The sequence below is a fragment of the Lepidochelys olivacea genome (genome assembly GCF_965140295.1).
Source record: "Lepidochelys olivacea isolate rLepOli2 genome assembly, chromosome: 8".
NCBI classification, from domain to species: Eukaryota; Metazoa; Chordata; order Testudines; family Cheloniidae; genus Lepidochelys; species Lepidochelys olivacea.
The window spans coordinates 102,698,796-102,713,680 of record NC_140418.1 but is presented as its reverse complement, the minus strand read 5'-3'; the positions used below and the strand labels follow the sequence as shown (position 1 = coordinate 102,713,680).

Below are 14,885 nucleotides of genomic sequence, written 5' to 3'. Positions count from 1 at the left end.
TTCACCGCAGATCTAACAAAACGCAAAGAAGGTACCAACGTGAGATTTCTAAAAATAGCTATAGCACTAGACCCAAGGTTTAAAAATCTGAAGTGCCTTCCGAAATCTGAGAGGGATGAGGTGTGGAGCGTGCTTTCAGAAGTCTTAAAAGAGCAACACTCCGATGCGGAAACTACAGGACCCGAACCACCAAAAAAGAAAATCAGCCTTCTGCTGGTGACATCTGACTCAGATGAAAATGAACATGCATCAGTCCACACTGCTTTGGCTTGTTATCAAGCAGAACCCGTCATCTTCATGGACACACATCCTCTGGAATGGTGGCTGAAGCATAAAGGGACATATGAATCTTTAGCATACCTGACACACAAGTATCTTGCAACGCCAGCTATAACAGTGCCATGTGAAGGCCTGTTCTCAGTTTCAGGTGACATTATAAACAAGAAGGGGGTAGCATTATCTCCCGCAAATGTAAACAAACTTGTTTGTCTGAGGGACTGGCTGAACAAGGAGTAAGACTGAGTGGACTTGTAAAGGCTCTAAAGTTTTACATTGTTTTATTTTTGAATGCAGTTATTTTTTGTACATAATTCTACATTTGTAAGTTCAATTTTCATGATAAACAGATTGCACTACAGTACTGTATTAGGTGAATTGAAAAATACTGTTTCTTTTGTTTTTTTACAGTGCAAATATTTGTAATCAAAAATATAAAGCACTGTACACTTTGTATTCTGTGTTGTAACTGAAATCAATATATTTGAAAATGTAGAAAACATCCAAAATATTTAAATAGTATTGTATTATTGTTTAACAGCGCAATTAATCACAATTATTTTTTTAATTGCTAGACAGCCCTAATTAAAATATCTAAAAAACAGTAAATATTTATTTTAACAGTAAAACATAGGGACAGGTATATTTCCCCATCTCCCTCCCCCATCAAAATATATTCTTAATAGGAAACATCAATTGGATCACAGCATGTCTTGCTATATAAATTACAGAATACCCTGAGTTTGCTGCTCTCAGGGAGTAGTTATACATGAAACAATAAGAGTCTTCCATGTTGTTTTATGTTGCAAACATGGGGCTCCAAGACTTGAAGCTCCTTCACATAGTCCTCAGCTCCCAAACGTTCAGCTATATTGCTGTACAGTTTTATTGTATTGCTTCTCAAGTGATAATACTAGGATGCAGATTTATAGCCGTGGATGCAAAACACACCTTCAAAGAGTTGCTATAGTTCTGGAGACTTTTTTTTGTTGCTGTTGTTGTTACAGGGCACACTATACTTTCAGTGAAGCCCTGGATGCTTATCTCAGAACAAAAGCCGAGATTCTCCAAGATCAGAAGAAAAACCAAAACCTTAACTCGGCTGGTAGAGCCCAGTGTTACCCAGAACGGTTGCCAGCTCGGTTCCTCGCCCAGGGCACGGCTGGCCAAGCCCAACACCAGTCGGTGGCGAGGCTGTTGTCACCTCTGCAGCGGCAGCCAAAGCCGAACCCACCCCGTCCTTACTCGGGCAAAACTCCCACTGGAGTTCCACTTACTGCCCCAGGCCCCAAACTGGGGCGCCCCGGGGGGGGGGGCGGCATCTCCACTAGGGCACCCCGGGGGAGGAAAAGGGGTGGGGGAGGGGACCCCTGCCTAGGGGGGATAAGGGGTGAGGGAGGGGGCCCCGGCACCTCCACTAGGGCGCCCCGGGGGGGAAAAGGGGTGGGGGGAGGGGAGGGGGCCCCGGCCTAGGGGGGATAAGGAGTGGGGGCCCCCGGGGCGGATAAGGGGTGGGGGAGGGGGCCCCGCCAGCTCCACTAGGGCGCCCCGGGGGGGGGGGGAAAGGGGTGGGGGAGGGGAGGGGGCCCCAGCCTAGGGGGGATAAGGAGTGGGGGCCCCCGGGGCGGATAAGGGGTGGGGGAGGGGGCCCCTGCCTAGGGGGGAAAAGGGGTGGGGGAGGGGGCCCCGGCAGCTCCACTAGGGCGCCCCGGGGGGGGGGGAAGGGGTGGGGGAGGGGAGGGGGCCCCAGCCTAGGGGGGATAAGGAGTGGGGGAGGGGTGGGGGCCTCCGGGGCGGATAAGGGGTGGGGGAGGGGCCCCGGCCTAGGGGGATAAGGGGTGGGGGAGGGGTGGGGGCCCCCGGGGCGGATAAGGGGTGGGGGAGGGGCCCCGGCCTAGGGGGATAAGGGGTGGGGGAGGGGGCCCCGGCCTAGGGGGATAAGGGGTGCGGTGGGGGAGGGGACCCCGGCCCGTGGGGGGCTCCGGAGCGCCCCCCCCCCTTACCTCCATCGCTGCCGGCGCACGTCCCTCTCAGCCACCTCGCCAGGGGCAGGGGGCGCCGCTGGCGACTCGCCCTGAGGCCAGGACACCGCCGCAGAGGAGGCTGGGAGGCAGCAGCTCAGCGCAGGCGCACGGCGGGCCGGAGAGCGGCGCCGCAAGCCGGCTAAGGGGGTGGAGATGTGCGCAAGCGCGCCGCGGACAGGCGGGGAAATCGTGCGCAGATGCAATCGCTGGCGGCGGGGCGGGGCGGGGGGGGGAGTTGCTCAAGTCAAGGCGCTCCGAGGGGAGCGCGGGAGCGGCGCGCAAGCGCAGTGCAGACGGGCGGGGAAAGGGGCGGGGGGAGGAGCCCATCGCAAGCCACGAGGGAGCCACGCCCCCCCCCAGTCTGTGGGGCTCTGGTCCTGGCTGGGGGGTAGCTGGGGGAGGCTGTGGCTAGGAGGCGAGGCGGGGGCTAGTTCTGCTAGGGGGTAGATAGCCGCAGGGGGTCAGGCCAACAGGCCGTCTAGCCCAGGATCCCGGCTGCCTGCGGTGGCCAATGCCAGGTGCCCCAGAGCCGGGGAGGCCGACCTGAGCCTCAGAAGGAGCCAGAATTTACCAATGCTCAGTGGCAGACTGTTCTCAGTGGTGGAAGAGGACAGGACGAGGAGTAATGGTCTCAAGTTGCAGTGGGGGAGGTTTAGGTTGGATATTAGGAAAAACTTTTTCACTAGGAGGGTGGTGAAGCACTGGAATGCGTTACCTAGGGAGGTGGTAGAATCTCCTTCCTTAGAGGTTTTTAAGGTCAGGCTTGACAAAGCCCTGGCTGGGATGATTTAATTGGGGATGGGTCCTGCTTTGAGCAGGGGGTTGGACTAGATGACCTCCTGAGGTCCCTTCCAACCCTGAGATTCTATGTTTCTATGATTCAATGTCCATTGCCAAAGAGCCCCAGTAATACGTCAGCTGCCCCCCATCAGCTCCCCTCCCCTGCTCCCAGCGCGTCCCACCCACCAGCACCCCCGCCGATCAGCGTCTCCCCCTCCCTCCTGATCAGCTGTTTCGTGGCGTGCAGGAGGCTCGGGGTGGAGCGGGAGGAGTGAGGGCACAGCCGGCTCAGGGGAGGGGGCGGGAAGGGGTGCAGTGGGGACAGGGCCCATGGCAGAGCCAGGGGTGGAGCCGTGAGCACCCCCTGGCACATTGGAAAGTTGGTGCCTAGACAAGGAGCCGCATATTAACTTCTGAAGAGCCACATGTGGCTCCGGAGCCCCAGGTTGGCCACCCCTGCCCCAGAGGGAATGAACAGAACAGGCAATCATCCAGTGATCCATCCCCTGTCGTCCAGTCCCAGCTTCTGGCAGTTGGAGGTTTAGAGACACCTACAGCATGGACTTGCAGCCCTGACCATCTTGACTAATAGCCATTGAGGGACCTATTCTCCATGACCTTATCTAGTTCTTTTTGGAACACAGTTAGACTTGGCCTTCCAACATTCCCTGGCCCCAATAGGTAGGAAGTGCTGAAGCTCTCTTTTAGGAGCGGGGAAGAACTTCTGGGGCTTCTGGATAGCTCCCGGAGGAGTCTGGAGTGGATGCGGGGGGCAAGGGGCTCTTAGCCTATCATTTTGACTATGTCCCCACCCACCTTTGCATCCCACCATTGGCTCCCTTTTCTGTATCAAACATAAGCTACTTGTCTTCACTCCGCACCTTACGTATGCTTTCCTACTTAGTATCCACAGGTCAATTTGGCCCATGATGCAAGCCTCCATGGCCCACCTGTTACATTTTGAAAGAAGCACCTTTGTGCTTTCTCCCATACTGCCCTTTGTGCTGGTCAAGAGTGCCCTGTAACCATCCACAAAACCAACTCATTGTTCTCCTTCAAAACCCTACTTAAAACTCTTATTTGCTGTGAAGTCTACAAAAAATTTGTCAATGGAGAGGCTGCTGTCGTGCAGAGACCCATGCCTCTCATCTTGACAATATAGTTTCTTTGTACTCCCTTGTCAGTGTTTGTATCCATCCATTGTCTCTTGTCTTATACTTAGATTGTAAACTCCTTAGGGCAGGGATAATCTCTTGGTTCTATGTTTGTACAGAACCTAGCACAAGGGGGTCCTAGACCGTGAGTGGGGCTTCTAGGTGCTAGGACAGTACAAATAAATAATGAGGCAGCCTCTTACAGCTCAGAAGTGAGGAAACCTGAGACCAGTATTGAACCTGATACCTTGACCCAGATCCTCAAAGGTATTCAGGCTTCTAAATGCCAGCGCTGGTGCTGCTGTCCCCAGATTCTTCTCCAGCCATCATCACTGACTCTGGGGTTCTGGTTCCTGCCCTGATCCAGCTTTGGGGAGGGAGATGAGGGCTCTGGTCATCTGCAGGGCAGGCACTAATGTGGCTTCTAGTGGCCAAAAGGCTCATCTGCAGACAAATGCCTGCAACCTTCCCATAGTTCAGTTGGATTCATGAGAATCCTGCTGAGTTACTGGGATGTCTGACTAGACTTCCAAATGCATGACCATCATGTGAGATGCATGACATTTGACAACCCTGGATGTGTAGTGAGGGATGAGCCCAATACAGAGCTTTGGCATCAGTGATGCTATTTCCCCTACAAAGGGAAAAATCAACCAGCTAAAAAGATCCTTGTAAACAGCAGAGGATCCGAAAACCTCCTAAATGGGGAGCTGGGAGCCTGGAGACTTCCTGGCTCTGTTAGTGGCCTTCCGTGCGACCGTGATCAAGTCACTTTCCCTTTTGGGGCCTCTGTTTTCTCCTCCCTCTCTTTATTGATCTTTTTTTATTTAGATTGTAAAGTCGCTGGAGCAGTCTCTTTCTGTTTGTACTGCCCCCAGCACGATGGGCCCCAAGCTTGATTGGGGCTTCTGGATGCTAACTGTAATGCAAATAATAGCTGTAAATATTCGTAAATAAATTTAATGAACAAGAAAACAAAATTCAGGATATGCTGCCTAAAGTGTCAGAAAATGTCCAGTCAAGTTCTGAAAATGCAAGCGTCAATTTAACTTTTCATACTATAGTGAATGTTTATTCCGGTTATGCAATAGAGCATAACAAGAATATTTATCTCATGTAAATCTTTTATTCAAGAACATCTATTTGTCTCAAATACTTTCACAGAAAGTTAATACTGTGTTATATTTATGCCTATGGCATCCCCTACACATCACATAGCTGATATTTTGGAACTTATCTCCTTTACCTGTTTTCTTTCATTTCACATACTCCCAGCTGGTGTGCTACATAAACTGCAAGTTTCTTAGTAATCTCCAGATTAGCCTCAGGATCCAGGAAGATGCTTGCATATGTCAGCAGTCTGTCAGACAACACAAAGCACAAGACGTCCACGCCTTTGCCTTCACAGCTGTATGGCTAAAGTCAGTGGGAGTTGTGTTATGTCTCCAGAAATCGTGTAGACCAAATATCCCTCCAAGAACAAGAACGAACAAGAACAAGAACAATAAAAATAAAATTAGCACAGTGTATCTTCATTGGCAAGCTACATCAGTCCTTGGGTTTAGTCTAAAACTATGAGGCCAGCTGCAATTGTGGCCAACTGACAAATCTTTTGTGTTCTGTCACAAGCTCTCCATCTTTTGTGTTCTGCATCTGATTGCTACAGTTGTTAAATCTCCATACACTACATAGTGCATCTAAGTGTCTGAAGGCAGAGTAACTTCTCTGAAGAGAACAAGACCACTCTAGTCCCCCAGTTTCTTGGTGCAATGCCATCTCCGCCAATGGTGACGAGAATGCTTTTGTTCTAGATTTACTGCTAGTAGACCAAACCCTACCCCTTCCTTTGCCTCCTGTCCCTTCCTACGGCATGTAGGACCTTGACTGCAAAGGAACCAGAGTAGAAACACTGCATCGAATGGAGGCAAGATGTCAACATCTGCACCCTTTGCATGCCACAGAGGTGCACTTTTCTAGGCCTCTCATCTCAGCATGCAGAAGGGATTGATCAAGGGTAGATCTAGGGGAACCAAGACACACAATGATGAGTGAAATCTCATTCTGGGCCAGAATCTCAGAAGGACAGCATGACCTTATGTCAGTGCTGTAGGTTACAAATCTAAAACCTGCACCTTCTGCTGCCTCAAGCCTGAATAGTAGCCAACAACTAATCAGCGACCAAACCTCACCTTCTTAACCTGATGCTAATACAATCACAGACGTTGTATTAGACAAAGTTTTCCTATATTCTAACTTGCCAAACTTTTTAATTTCCCAAAGATCCCTCCTCATCTCCCCAGAATTGTAATCATCTCCCCCCCCCCATGCCCAACAAGCATCATGGAGCTGGCACAAGGGGGAAGTAAGCTACACCCTGTTCATAGAGGTTGTCAGGGTTCCTTCCCCACTCTGAACTCTAGGGTACAGATGTGGGGACCCGCATGCAAGACCCCCTAAGCTTATTCTTACCAGCTTAGGTTAAAAACTTCCCCAAGGTACAAACTTTGCCTTGTCCTTGAACCGTATGCTGCTACCACCAAGCATTTTAAACAAAGAACAGGGAAAGAGCCCACTTAGAGTAGGGTGTCTGTTTGTTTGCGACAGGGAAGCCTGGCTGTTTAAAAATAGCCAGAGCTTCGCGAACCAGCTGAGCGGCGGAGAACCAGCTGAGCAGCGGGGACAGCAGAGCAGCTCACAGCAGGAGTTTGCCTGGGAGTTCGCCTGGAGTGAGGCCAGTGAGGCTTACGTCTTGCAAACTGCTCTGAGGAAGCTCCTAGTAGGAAGGTGATATGGAAGGGGGGGGGGTTCAGCTGTTGTGACCTGCACTGGATGTGCCATGTTTGTCTTTCTTCCACAGGACAGAAGTGACTTTGTCTGTACAAAGTGCAAGCTGGTCTCCATATTGGAAGAGAAGATTGAAGGTCTGGAGCAACAGATAACAACCCTGCGTTGCATACGGGAAACTGAGGATTTCCTGGACAAAACTCAGGATAGGCTTCTAGGGGCACAAAGCTCTACAGATATAGAGCAGGTTGCACAGAGGAGCCAAGAGGCCAGTGAAGAAGCTTGGCAACATGTGACCTCCAGAAGAGGTAAGCGGAATGTCCGGGTTCCAGTAACACAGACACAGGTAACTAACCGCTTTCATGTTCTCTCCACAGGTATCGTTGCGGAGAGTGGACCAGATGATATGTCTGGGGCGAGAAAGCAGAAGGAGACTCCACTGGTTGGAAGGCATGAGATGCGATGTCCTGAGGTTGGGAGTTCCACGACCACCACTCCCAAGAGGAGAAGGCGGGTGGTGGTGGTCGGGGACTCTCTCCTCCAGGGGACTGAGTCATCTATCTGCCGCCCTGACCGGGAAAACCGAGAAGTCTGCTGCTTGCCGGGGGCTAAGATTCACGATGTGACGGAGAGACTGCCGAGACTCATCAAGCCCTCGGATCGCTACCCCTTCCTGCTTCTCCACGTGGGCACCAATGATACTGCCAAGAATGACCTTGAGCGGATCACTGCGGACTATGTGGCTCTAGGAAGAAGGATAAAGGAGTTGGAGGCGCAAGTGGTGTTCTCGTCCATCCTCCCCGTGGAAGGAAAAGGCCTAGGTAGGGAGCGTCGAATCGTGGAAGTCAACGAATGGCTACGCAGGTGGTGTCGGAGAGAAGGCTTTGGTTTCTTTGACCATGGGATGGTGTTCCATGAAGGAGGAGTGCTGGGCAGAGACGGGCTCCATCTTACGAAGAGAGGGAAGAGCATCTTTGCCAGCAGGCTGGCTAACCTAGTGAGGAGTGTTTTAAACTAGGTTCACCGGGGGAAGGAGACCAAAGCCCTGAGGTAAGTGGGAAAGCGGGATACCGGGAGGAAGCACAGGCAGGAATGTCTGTGAGGGGAGGGCTCCTGCCTCATACTGGGAATGAGGGGCGATCAACAGGTTATCTCAAGTGCTTATATATGAATGCACAAAGCCTTGGAAACAAGCAGGGAGAACTGGAGGTCCTGGTGATGTCAAGGAACTATGACGTGATCGGAATAACAGAGACTTGGTGGGATAACTCACATGACTGGAGTACTGTCATGGCTGGTTATAAACTGTTCAGGAAGGACAGGCAGGGCAGAAAAGGTGGGGGAGTAGCACTGTATGTAAGGGAGCAGTATGACTGCTCAGAGCTCCGGTACGAAACTGCAGAAAAACCTGAGTGTCTCTGGATTAAGTTTAGAAGTGTGTGCAACAAGAGTGATGTAGTGGTGGGAGTCTGCTATAGACCACCGGACCAGGGGGATGAGGTAGATGAGGCTTTCTTCCGGCAGCTCACGGAAGCTACTAGATCGCATGCCCTGATTCTCATGGATGACTTTAATCATCCTGATATCTGCTGGGAGAGCAATACAGCGGTGCATAGACAATCCAGGAAGTTTTTGGAAAGCGTAGGGGACAATTTCCTGGCGCAAGTGCTAGAGGAGCCAACTAGGGGGGGCGCTTTTCTTGACCTGCTGCTCACAAACCGGGTAGAATTAGTGGGGGAAGTAAAAGTGGATGGGAATCTGGGAGGCAGTGACCATGAGTTGGTTGAGTTCAGGATCCTGACGCAGGGAAGAAAGGTAAGCAGCAGGATACGGACCCTGGACTTCAGGAAAGCAGACTTCGACTCCCTCAGGGAACGGATGGCCAGGATCCCCTGGGGGACTAACTTGAAGGGGAAAGGAGTCCAGGAGAGCTGGCTGTATTTCAAGGAATCCCTGTTGAGGTTACAGGGACAAACCATCCCGATGAGTCGAAAGAATAGTAAATATGGCAGGCGACCAGCTTGGCTTAATGGTGAAATCCTAGCGGATCTTAAACATAAAAAAGAAGCTTACAAGAAGTGGAAGGTTGGACATATGACCAGGGAAGAGTATAAAAATATTGCTCGGGCATGTAGGAATGTTATCAGGAGGGCCAAATCGCACCTGGAGCTGCAGCTAGCCAGAGATGTCAAGAGTAACAAGAAGGGTTTCTTCAGGTATGTTGGCAACAAGAAGAAAGCCAAGGAATGTGTGGGCCCCTTACTGAATGAGGGAGGCAACCTAGTGACAGAGGATGTGGAAAAAGCTAATGTACTCAATGCTTTTTTTGCCTCTGTTTTCACTAACAAGGTCAGCTCCCAGACTGCTGCGCTGGGCATCACAAAATGGGGAAGAGATGGCCAGCCCTCTGTGGAGATAGAGGTGGTTAGGGACTATTTAGAAAAGCTGGACGTGCACAAGTCCATGGGGCCGGACGAGTTGCATCCGAGAGTGCTGAAGGAATTGGCGGCTGTGATTGCAGAGCCATTGACCATTATCTTTGAAAACTCGTGGCGAACCGGGGAAGTCCCGGATGACTGGAAAAAGGCTAATGTAGTGCCAATCTTTAAAAAAGGGAAGAAGGAGGATCCTGGGAACTACAGGCCAGTCAGCCTCACTTCAGTCCCTGGAAAAATCATGGAGCAGGTCCTCAAAGAATCAATCCTGAAGCACTTGCATGAGAGGAAAGTGATCAGGAACAGCCAGCATGGATTCACCAAGGGAAGGTCATGCCTGACTAATCTAATCGCCTTTTATGATGAGATTACTGGTTCTGTGGATGAAGGGAAAGCAGTGGATGTATTGTTTCTTGACTTTAGCAAAGCTTTTGACACGGTCTCCCACAGTATTCTTGTCAGCAAGTTAAGGAAGTATGGGCTGGATGAATGCACTACAAGGTGGGTAGAAAGCTGGCTAGATTGTCGGGCTCAACGGCTAGTGATCAATGGCTCCATATCTAGTTGGCAGCCGGTATCAAGTGGAGTGCCCCAAGGGTCGGTCCTGGGACCGGTTTTGTTCAATATCTTCATAAATGATCTGGAGGATGGTGTGGATTGCACTCTCAGCAAATTTGCGGATGATACTAAACTGGGAGGAGTGGTAGATACGCTGGAGGGGAGGGATAGGATACAGAAGGACCTAGACAAATTGGAGGATTGGGCCAAAAGAAATCTGATGAGGTTCAATAAGGATAAGTGCAGGATCCTGCACTTAGGACGGAAGAACCCAATGCACAGCTACAGACTAGGGACCGAATGGCTAGGCAGCAGTTCTGCGGAAAAGGACCTAGGGGTGACAGTGGACGAGAAGCTGGATATGAGTCAGCAGTGTGCCCTTGTTGCCAAGAAGGCCAATGGCATTTTGGGATGTATAAGTAGGGGCATAGCGAGCAGATCGAGGGACGTGATCGTTCCCCTCTATTCGACATTGGTGAGGCCTCATCTGGAGTACTGTGTCCAGTTTTGGGCCCCACACTTCAAGAAGGATGTGGATAAATTGGAGAGAGTCCAGCGAAGGGCAACAAAAATGATTAGGGGACTGGAACACATGAGTTATGAGGAGAGGCTGAGGGAGCTGGGCTTGTTTAGCCTGCAGAAGAGAAGAATGAGGGGGGATTTGATAGCTGCTTTCAACTACCTGAAAGGGGGTTCCAAAGAGGATGGCTCTAGACTGTTCTCAATTGTAGCAGATGACAGAACGAGGAGTAATGGTCTCAAGTTGCAGTGGGGGAGGTTTAGATTGGATATTAGGAAAAACTGTTTCACTAAGAGGGTGGTGAAACACTGGAATTCGTTACCTAGGGAGGTGGTAGAATCTCCTTCCTTAGAGGTTTTTAAGGTCAGGCTTGACAAAGCCCTGGCTGGGATGATTTAACTGGGAATTGGTCCTGCTTTGAGCAGGGGGTTGGACTAGATGACCTTCTGGGGTCCCTTCCAACCCTGATATTCTATGATTCTAGAGACGTCTTTCCCCCAAAATATCCCCCCAAGCCCAACACCACCTTTCCTAGGGAAGGCTTGATAATAATCCTCACTAATTTGTACAGGTGAACACAGACCCAAACCCTTGGATCTTAAGAACAATGAAAAATCAATCAGGTTCTTAAAAGAAGAATTTTAATTAAAGAAAAGGTAAAAGAATCACCTCTGTAAAATCAGGATGGGAAATACTTTACAGGGTATTCAGATTCAAAACAGAGAGGATCCCCCTCTGGGCAAAACCTTAAAGTTACAGAAAACAGGAATAAGCCTCCCTCTTAACACAGGGAAAATTCACATAAAACAAAAGATAAACTAATCCGCCTTGCCTGGCTTACCTATACTGGTTGCAATATTGGAGACTTGGATTAGGATGGGTTGGAGAAGATGGATTTCTGTCTGGCCTCTCTCAGTCCCAAGAGAGAGCAACCACATAAACAAAGAGCACAAACAAAAGCTTCCCCACCAAGATTTGAAAGTATCTTGTACCCTTATTGGTCCTTTGGGTCAGGTGCCAGCCAGGTTAGCTGAGCTTCTTAACCCTTTACAGGTAACAGGATGTTGCCTCTGGCCAGGAGGGATTTTATAGCACTGTATACAGAAAGGTGGTTACCCTTCCCTTTATATTTATGACAAAGGTTAAGGCCAGAAGGGACCATTAGATCATCTCATCTGAGCTCCTATATAGATAGCACAGGCCAGAGAATTTCAGCTGATTACTGCTACACTGAGCCCCAAAACGTGGCTCAAACATACTTCCAAAAAGGTATCCAGTCTTGATCGATAAACCTCAAGAGAATCCACCAGTTCCCTGCGTACTTCGTACATCCCTGTTAAATAGCGGTGCCTTATTTCTCTTTGAATTTGTCTGCCTTTAACTCCCAGCCACGGGTTCTAGTTCTGCCTTTCTCCACTAGATTACAGAGCCTGTTCGTGCCAAGTATTTTCTCCCTGTGAAGGTTCTTACACACTGCAGTCAACATAAAGGGACCCAGGAAGTTACTGCAGCCCACATCTTCAAAGGCAGTTCGGCTCCTAGCTTCCACTGAAGCCAGTAGGACTTAGGAACCAACCTACATTTGCGGAGCTGAGCCTTCCTTTTCCAGAAGCAAGGCGGGGGAGCAGGGAGGGAGTTGTCACTCAGTCACAATTCCTTCCCGGAGCTCCTTCTGGCACGACCCAGCTGCATATCCGCCCAGCACCGGCCCTAGCAATTCTGGGGCCCTACGTGGCCCCCACGTGGGGGTGGGGGGGCAGGACTCTGCAGGGGGAAAGTCGAGGGGAGGGTTGGCCTCAGGCCTCTGCGGGGCGCGGAGGGGGGCAACCCCCCCCCCCCCCAGCAGTCACCGGCGGCACAGCTGGAGCCAGTCTCTGCACTTCCCAACGCTGGCGAGTGCAGGCCCGGCCCTGCTGCAGAACTCAGGGGAGTGGGGGGCGCGGCTGGGGCGGAGAGGGGCAGGAAAGGGCGGGGTGGGGCAGAGCAGGGGCGGGGCCCTGGGGAAGAGCCGAAGCGGGGCTGGAGCAGCACGCAGCTGCACAGAGCACCAGGAAATCTGGTGCCCCAAATTTCCTGGTGCCCTATGCAGCTGTGTATGGGTAAGAATGGCTCTGCATCTGCCCCTTACACAAGGCTAAATTAGTCTCAGGCCTGGCCTACACTTAAAATTTAGGTCGACCTAGCCACATTACTCAAGGATGTGAGAAATTCCATGTAGAGGCAGATAGGTCAATGGTAGAATCTGGACCTAGCTACCGCCATGCAGGGAGGTGGATTACCTGCATCGAAAGGAAAAACCCCATCCGTTGCTGTAGGAAGTGTCTACCCTCTGGCACTTCAGCAGCCTAGCTACAAATCTGCAGCACCTGTAATGTAGGCATGGCATCAGTCAAACCCAGCGATTCTCAAACTGTGGGTCGGGATCCCATTTTAATGGGGTCGCCAGGGCTGGCTTAGACTTGCTGGGGCCAAAGCCCAAGTCTGAGGGCTTCAGACCTGGGCAGCAGGGCTCAGGTTACAGGCGTCCTGCCTGGGGCTGAGGCCCTTGGCCCCCCACCCCAGGGTGGTGGGGCTTGGGCGGGACTTGGGTCAGAAGGGGGTTGCGGTGCAATGAAGTTTGAGAACCCCGGTCTATCCCTTTCTAACAAATACAAGAATGAAACTGTTCTTTGGTGTCTTCTTCGGGCTTTATTATTTTTTGTTTTCAGTAGCTTTTCAAAGCACACTGCCTCCTAAAAAGGGGCTTCTGCTTCCAGGAAATCATTATGCTGATATTCCAGGAATTAATCTTATAAAATGGCAGCAGAAAGAACAATTATGGTCATTTGCTAAGGTGCCATCTACCAAGCACACTAAAATAACTAATTTTTCCCAGGGCCATTCGTTTTTTATTTACTCTGTTAATGGCTTTGCAGGTAGCTGTTGGCTTTTAAACTATGCCGTGGGCAGCAGTGAGAAGACATGGCCACTCCATGTGAGGAACTGCTGGCTTCTAAACAAAGATGAGAACATTAGCATTTTGACAGTTCCAAAACAAAATGTTTTGGCATTTCATTTTGAAATGGTGTTTCATTTTGGAATTTACCTAATTAAAAAAGCCACCACACACGGTGAAAAAGACCCAGAAAACAATCTGAAATTAAAAAAGAAAACAAAAACAAATTTTGGTTTTGACAAGAAAGACTGGAGGGAAAAACAGTTTCTGTTCAAACTGAATCAAATACATTTTCATATTTTTCAGTACAGCCCTCAGTGAACAATCCATGATTTGATCAGCTCTATCACTGCTCATGACTGCAAGGTATAAGAACACCAAGAAGGGAGAAGAATTGTATATGGTTATGGAACGTGGTATAGCGAGGAGCAGTGAGAGGACATGGAAGAACAGAAGTTTTAGGTTGAATCTCAAGAGAACCAAGTTTCCCGATGATGAATTTTATTAAGTTATGTAATAGTCTCCCCCATGGGAACTGGTAGAAGACCTTGCGCTTTGGATATTTAAAACTAGACTGGGCACTAGAAAAGGTATTTCAGGCAATAATCCTGCAATAGCAGCGAGATGGATTAGGTAGTCCAAAAAGCCTTTGGAGACAAGGTGGATGAGGTGATACCATCTCAACCACCTCTTCTCTCTAATGTCCTGGGACTGTCACAGCTACACCACTATGAATACAAGAGGCCTTAATTAATTAGAAGTTTTTAAGGTCAGGCTTGACAAAGCCCTGGCTGGGATGGTTTAGTTGGGGATTGGTCCTGTTTTGAGCAGGGGGTTGGACTAGATGACCTCCTGAGGTCCCTTCCAACCCTGAGATTCTAGGATTCTAATCTAATCATTCCTATGATTTCTAAGGGTGGGGGAGTCACTTATTCATGGATAACAAAAGGAGCTGAGTGCTTAAACATTTAGCTGATTACATTAAAAATACCTACAAATTCAGAGAAATTCACACTCCCTCCCAGAGGAAGAGCTTTGCCAGATGGAACAGGAGGGTACAGAGCCAATGTGTAAGGAAATGATAAATGCACAGTGACTTACTCCCCACTCCACAATAGCATCGTTAGGAGAAGCTAAACACACAGAAAACAAATTGGTTTCCCTTGGTGGCTTCTCCATGCTCAGCAGTGCTGCCTTGAATATCTTAATTCCAAGGACCCTTTCAAGGTTCCTTCCCCACTCCGAACTCTAGAGTACAGATGTGGGGTCCTGCATGAAAACCTCCTAAACTTACTTTCACTAGCTTAGGTTAAAACTTCCCCAAGGTACAAATTAATTTTATCCTTTGCCCCTGGATCCACTGCCACCACCAAACTTTAACTGAGTTTACTGGGAAACGTAGTTTGGACACGTCTTTCC

The 14,885-nt window shown here is 49.9% G+C and overlaps 1 protein-coding gene across 4 annotated transcripts in view; it reads right to left on the bottom strand.

Moving 5' to 3' along the window:
- MKNK1 (MAPK interacting serine/threonine kinase 1) overlaps positions 1 to 2,438 on the bottom strand; it is a 37,942-nt gene extending 35,504 nt beyond the window's left edge. For 3 of the 4 annotated variants that reach the window (XR_014712813.1, XM_084637850.1, XM_084637852.1), the window contains exon 1: positions 2,280 to 2,438. Coding sequence is in view for 2 of the 4 variants with exons in the window: in XM_084637850.1 (XP_084493976.1) it covers positions 2,280 to 2,285 (6 nt within the window). In the remaining 2 variants the exon portion in view is untranslated. The remainder of the gene's footprint in view (positions 1 to 2,279) is intronic. The other variant, XM_084637851.1, reaches the window with a different exon arrangement.
- Positions 2,439 to 14,885: the final 12,447 nt, after the last annotated feature.